Raw genomic sequence first — 6,890 nt, forward strand, 5'->3', positions numbered from 1 at the left:
TAGAGCCACACCAGAACTGTGATTTTCTGCGACCTTCAGGTACAGTGGGTGACCTTGAACTACTCGCCGTTCTCGGAGCAAGTCACTGGTGGTGGTTGTTGACCTGTACAAGAACACCGCCTGCCACAAGGTGGTCATACAGGAGAGTGTCTTGCAGAAAATCATCACGGTAAGACTTCAAAATATGCATGATAGGATACCAGATTGGGGAATAGTCCCTAGGGTATGTTAGGAATATCTCTTGGGAAGAATACATGATTTTAGGTCAGTAATGTTGAAACTTTGCTGCTGGTCCAGGTTGTGTGTGTGCGATTATTTATACTACCCCCTCCCCCCAGGTTCGTCATCTGTCATTGGGGCTGAAGTATGCCTGCCCCAGGGGTTGGGGCTCACATTCCCAGAAAGTCTGGAATCCTCAAAGAAACGATTACTTCTCCCTCCCCCCTAGTTTTTCGTCTGTGACTGGGTCCCAACAGTGGGTCAGAGGTACAGGGAAGTTTGCACTCCTGGGACTGCATGGCTCATGTACATGGGGTCTCTAAATGCTCTTTCCTGCACATGGGGTAACTAACCACTATTTTTCATGCCCCATGTTTTTCGTCTGATGCGCATCTGTTCCAGCATTGGGGTCGCAGGTGCCGGGAAGTCTGCACTCTGCACAGTAACAGCATCTTGAACCCTGCCTCCAGGTTTTGCATTTGTTGCTGTGGCTGAAGTCTGCCTGTGCCAGCATGGGGTGTCATAGAAGCCGAGAAGTCGGCACTCACAGAAACGATCATTTCCCCTCCTCCCAGGTTGTCTGTCTGCCTCTTGGGCTGAAGTACGCAAGTCCCAGTACCTCCATGTGGAAACTGCATGGATAGGGTCTCTATCTGCTGTTTCCTGCACACAGAGTCTCTAACCACAGTTTTCCATGCCAACTGTCCCAGTACCTCCATGTGGAAACTGCATGGCTAGGGTCTCTTACTGCTGTTCACAGGGTCTCTAACCATAGTTTTCCATGCCTCAGGTTGTCAGTTTGCCGCTGGGATTGAAGTACGCCTGTCCCAGTACCTCCATGTGGAAACTGCATGGATAGGGTCTCTAACTGCTGTTTCCTGTACACAGGGTCTCTAACCACAGTTTTCCATGCCCCAGGTTGTGCGTTTGCCCCTTGGACTGAAGTACGCCTGCCCCAGCACCTCCATGTGGAAACTTGCATGGCTAGGGTCTCTAACTGCTGAACACAGGGTCTCTGACCATAGTTTTCCATGCCTCAGGTTGTCAGCTTGCCGCTGGGATTGAAGTACGCAAGTCCAAGTACCTCCATGTGGGAACTGCATAGCTAGTGTCTCTAACTGCTGTACACGGGGTCTCTAACCACAGTTTTCCATGCCCCAGGTTGTGCGTTTGCCCCTTGGACTGAAGTACGCCTGCCCCAGCACCTCCATGTGGAAACTTGCATGGCTAGGGTCTCTAACTGCTGTATATAAGGTCTCTAACCACAGTTTTCCTTCCCCCAGGTTGTCCGTCTGCCGCTGGGACTGAAGTACGCCTGTCCCAGCACCTCCATGTGGAAACTTGCATGGCTAGGGTCTCTAACTGCTGTACACGGGGTCTCTAACCACAGTTTTCCATGTCCTAGGTCGTACGTCTGCCGCTGGGACTGAAGTACGCCTGTCCCAGCACCTCCATGTGGAAACTTGCCGCCCAGTCGCTGCTGCAGGTGCTAGAGGTCGGGCTGCCCGTTGCTAGGCAACCCACAAACGAGCCGGCGTTCAGCGCGATGTGGACGCAGCTCGGCTTGGCCCTGGACGACTTCCTCTTCTCCAAACAGTAAGTCTGTTTATTGGTTGCTTGTTTATAACATTCTGCTTTCTTTGTAAACAAGACAAGCCGAGACTCCATTGATTAATGTTAGACACCCAGGTAATAAGATATGCTAAAGAGCAACTTCCAAAATCATATCCAGTTGCGTAAACCAAGACTATCACAAAAGCACGGAGACACTGCAGTACATGTGATGTACATGTACTTTCCAAGACCTTCAAGACAATTAGTTTTAGCCTATTGGAAACTACAAAACCAGTAAAACTGCTGCAACAACCATAACTCTAGCAAACAATTGCAAATATTGTTGCATCATGATTTATTCAAAAAGACGTCTCCAACACCTTTTTATTTATTGGACCAGGTACAGTTTATATCCATTTGTATACAATGTATGTTGCATCTTGCCATGCCCTGTGTAAGTTTAAGTAGATTGTAAGTTTTTGATAAATAATATATAAACTCTCCAATAAGACTTATTATCTGTTCCAATTCTATCCACCACTAAAGGTCTCAACGACCAAACTATATCAAAGCAAGAAGTTGTTAGATAATGAAGTTTCATGATGCCCTTACAAAGTACTGATGACAGATCCTTCCTTTCCAGCCCTGCCCCTCCAACACTGTCTGTGGAGCAGCATCAAAAGGACGAGGCCATCGATGTCCAGGTGATGTATTGACACCTGTCAATCATGTCTTAGTCCGCTTACTATGCTGTCAATCAAATAAAAAAAAAATTCTTAGTGATAGAAGCAATCAAATAGCTGCTATATTTTTTTTAATAGATATTTGGTCCATAATGAGTATATTCAACTGCTTTGGGATTGAATGATTGTGTGTTTGTGTGTGTGTGTGTGTGTGTGTTCGCGTGTGCACGTGAGAGCATGTGTGCTTTGTACATTGTGTGTATGTGTATGTACATGTGCATGCATGCGTGTGCGTTTGCGTGTGTGTGCATGTGTGTGTATGTGTATGTACATGCGCATGCATGCGTCCTTGCATGCGTGCATGCATGCATGCATGTGTGTGTGTGCGTTTGCGTGTGTGTGTGTATGTACATGTGCAAGGGTGGGTGTGTGTGTGTCTCTGTGAGTATACATGTATGTGTGTTGGTACATGTGTATGCGCATCTGTGTGTGTCTACCATTGGGCGCTTCCATGGAGGCGCAAAGTCTGCCGTCTCTGACTGCCTTGTGTTTACTTTGTGCCCCCGTAAAAGGAGTGAGGTCTGCTGTCTCTGACTGTCTCGTTATTTTATTTATTTAATGTGTTTGTGTTTATTTTGTTCCCAGATGGTTGAGCTGATGAGGCAGGACATCCTCCCGCACGCAGACAACATTCCCGCAGAATTCACCCAGAAAGTCATCTCCCTGCTCAACAAGGGATCCATCCATTCCACCACCTTCGGAATTCCAGGTAGGTTGGGTGTAGACTGGAATTTTCCGTCCTGTTCTAGCTCCTGTTTTATTTTATCATTGTGCTCTCTACTGTAACTTTGTATGTCTCTGTAGGTGTAAAATATGAATGTGTAGACCACAGGAGAACTAGCCCCTTATGAGATTAATTGTGGATCTAAATAAAATCTCAAACTCTAGCTCCTATTTGCTCTGAGGCCATGTTGATTTGATCATATGGATGACATCCTCTGGGAACTCAATACCGATGCAAGCATGCAAGGAAAAGTTTGGCCATTCTGTATTCTGTTGCCAGTTAAGATCCCTGGTCTATATTGCTGAAGAAGAAGAGTTCAAATCAAATTCTTAAACAAGTGCTATGACAGGCATTTTATTATCTTTCTAACACATAGATGTCAAGAATATTGTATTTACTTGGTATACTGACATCTTTACATACATAAGCCTATGAAAATATTTTGGTGCACCCACAGACAAATATTGCTCCAATTTTGGGTGCACAAACACCCAGTATTTCGAGCCCTGTGATGTATATGCATATTCTATGAAATTCAATGTGTTTGTGACTCTTTTCTCCCTTTACCCCCCAGAAGGCGACATGTTAGTTCGTCTGCGTGAGAACTTTTCCCGCGTCTGCTTCAAGACGCTGCTGGAATATTCCCTAGCAACCGGAGAGAACTCGGCTGACGACGGGGGCATCACAAAACTCGCGCTGACGGCCTTCTTACAACGGGCGCAAGACGTCCTCGTCAAGTACACCCAAGACGAGAGACTGAGCGGGAAGTTACCGCTTCCAAGGTGCCCCTTTCTCCTTGGAATGTCTAACACTAAAACTTCAGAAATTCTAAACATATTTGAAAAATGGAGGTATTTGGAGCATGTCTGTGTGTGTGTGTATTTATTTTTATTTTGTGTTTATTTTTAGAACTCAACCTCTGGATTGATCGTGGTGTTATTTGATATGTTGGTTTGTCTTTGGCAAACAAAGGTCAGGGTCATCTTGGACCACCTAGTGGCTTTCCTTGGTACTACAGCAGAAATTTTGTTTTGTCCTGTCTTTGTTATGATTATGTTTGGTAGAATGAAAGGTCATTTGTTGGTGCGTAATGATAGGATGCAGGTCATGAAGGCAGTATTTTCAAAGGCAGAAAATATGGAAAAGTTTCATGTTTCACTTAAGTGCGTTCTTGTTTCTATCAGACATCGTATGACGGAAGTGACCTTTGTGCTGCGAGCCGTCACGACCCTTCTGACCTCCCTGAAGGTCACTGCTGCTGACAGAGGTACGACCAGCCTGTCACACAAACACTTGTTTATTTTTTTGTTTATTAGAATCTTCATTATGTCTCCTACTGAGCCTTATCATGGTTCTGACAGACTTAAAGTCACCCTGGAAAACCTTTGCTAATTTTCTGGCATAATTTGACCAATTTTAACCATTCTAATATCCTCTTCATCTTGATCACCTGATTGAGCTAGCTTCACAGATGTGCTTGACTTGTTTCTCCATCTCTTCTGATCCTCCAAAACTCTTAATAGACCTGACAATAACTCACAGCATGCATACTGTAATAGCTAGTTTCCAGTATCAGACACGCCAATTTTGGAACATGTTGGTTTCCCCCATGGGTAATGTCACATGTGTACTTCAGTACCCTGCCTCTGGAGTAAGCAGTTTGCAGTTTGAATCCTAGCAGAAGTTGCTCTCCTGACCTGCATGCTAGTGGAAAGGGTCATGAGATGTGGTCCAGTGTTCATTGTGCTAGAGAAATTTCCCTGGTAATGTTACAATGAAACTGTAAATACTGTACGTAGTCTGTCTTCTCCATCAGGACCAGTGGAAGGATAGGCCCCAGTCACATAAACTGGATAAAGATCCCTCTCAATGCACTTTCCCCTGTTTTAAGTTTAGACTTGATTCAAATTGCAACATGAACAATACAATGGACCGATCCCGATCGAACGTATATCGAACAAACAGAACAAGGTGGAACCCCCTATTCTATTTCGAACACCTCCGTCAAAATGAGCCCCAGGTGAACAGAAATGGCCAAAGAAAAAATGCTATGCTATTCTTTGTCAAAGGGCTACACCCCACCGAGTATAGGTATTGTGGTAGCGAGAGCCACTGCATAGCATTACATTGATTTTGGGCAGGATGCACGTGTAGAGCAGGGCATGTATAAGACACGGGACTCTGCACTGGCAGACTTTGTAGAAGTGTCCCATTAGTTGGCGTGTAGTACAAGCTCCCTCTCCACGAGTGCCTGAGCTGCTTTCTTCTTGATTTCGCTTTTATCATGAGCATGAATGCAGTTGTTATGCATGCAACAAACGCAGTAGAAACCCAGTCATAGATAGATGTACCCTGGTTTTCACGTGCATCGACTGTATGTCAGAAACCGTGCACTTCTGCCCACCAACAAGGTATTGATATGCGGTGCCTCCCGCTTCCGCTTTGACTGAAATTATAACGCCCTTACCACAATTATATCCACCCCCTCCTCAGATGACTGTACCCAGTGGATGTAGCCTTCAACAAAGAAGTCAGCGCATTTCTTTACGGCCCGGTCTGAGAGGTTTTCAGGGTCAAAAAAGCTAAACCGAAGTCAGTCGTTATTATCAGCTAAATAGCGGCGGCGGCCAGTTCTGTCCGACAAGCGCTGTTTTTGACGGAGGTGTTCGAAATAGAACATGATCGAACAGGGGGCGGGGCTCCGGGATCGGTCCATTTGGACACATGGGCAGCAAGCTGATATCGTGATATCTGAATTCTGATATCTGTGTTTAGTTGACATGGCAGTGTGGGACCAGGCAATCCGGTTGTACCCAGCGCTGGTGGAGTGTGTGACATCGTCGTCGCCGCAGCTCAGCGAGGCGCTGCGGGAAACACTCCACCTGTACGCCGACCTGCTCGCAGCACCGCAGCGCCCCCCACCTGCAGGCGCCGGTACTCCAGCCAGAAGACCTGAACCCATAGAGTAATGTTACAGAGAATTTAAACCCTTAGGCATCTGAAAATATTGGACTCACCAGAATTTTCAACTGAATCGCTCAGTCCCTTTCAGCTCTCTGACCCAATGATTTAAAACACATGACTTTACATCATGTGATGTCAGCACTGGGTCAAAGGTCACTGGAAGTCAGTATCACCCCCCGTCCCGGCTGAGAGAAGGTCAGTGCCCCCTGATGTAGATAACCTCCCGTTTCCAAAGAGTAACAATTTCACACGTCGTGCAAAATTTGTGAAAAAACTTTTTTTAACCCATACTTGGGTTGAGAGGTGTTGAAGGTTGGATCCTTGGAGGATTTTAGATCATTCTGAAGTATATTGATTAGTAACATTATTATTGGTATGGTAACATGATGCTGTAAATAGTAAGATTATTATTATTATTAGTGCCTGATGCAGAATTATATGATTATGTCTTATATTTGTAATTAAGTTAGAATTAAGGCAACATACTGTAATTATGTTGAATACTTGTGGTACAGACTTAATTCTTTTACAATTCTTTTTTGTTTAGGTTCTTGATTAGGATTTGTTGACCTGTTTATAATCATGTCTAAACAGTAAGTGACGAGCCATGCGACTGTTGCCAGGGCAGCGTGCATTCCACTTCACGTTTTACGTCAATGAAGGTTAACATCCAGGTCATAAGATTA

General features: G+C 45.2%; 2 protein-coding genes across 3 annotated transcripts in view; one reads left to right on the forward strand and one right to left on the reverse strand.

The window, feature by feature from the left end:
• The window catches only part of LOC118416411 (protein MON2 homolog), a 42,963-nt gene extending 36,079 nt beyond the window's left edge, over positions 1-6,884 (forward strand). Inside the window, 8 exon segments of the mRNA XM_035821508.1 lie at positions 40-78; positions 80-169; positions 1,625-1,815; positions 2,417-2,477; positions 3,102-3,225; positions 3,815-4,022; positions 4,425-4,507; positions 6,016-6,884. Coding sequence (XP_035677401.1) covers positions 40-78; positions 80-169; positions 1,625-1,815; positions 2,417-2,477; positions 3,102-3,225; positions 3,815-4,022; positions 4,425-4,507; positions 6,016-6,209 — 990 coding nt within the window. The 3' untranslated portion in view covers positions 6,210-6,884.
• LOC118416894 (neuronal pentraxin receptor-like) overlaps positions 1-6,890 on the reverse strand; it is a 626,618-nt gene that overhangs the window by 44,172 nt on the left and 575,556 nt on the right. The window lies entirely within an intron of this gene.

The sequence above is a fragment of the Branchiostoma floridae genome, chromosome 5 (assembly GCF_000003815.2).
Source record: "Branchiostoma floridae strain S238N-H82 chromosome 5, Bfl_VNyyK, whole genome shotgun sequence".
Lineage (NCBI taxonomy): Eukaryota > Metazoa > Chordata > Leptocardii > Amphioxiformes > Branchiostomatidae > Branchiostoma > Branchiostoma floridae.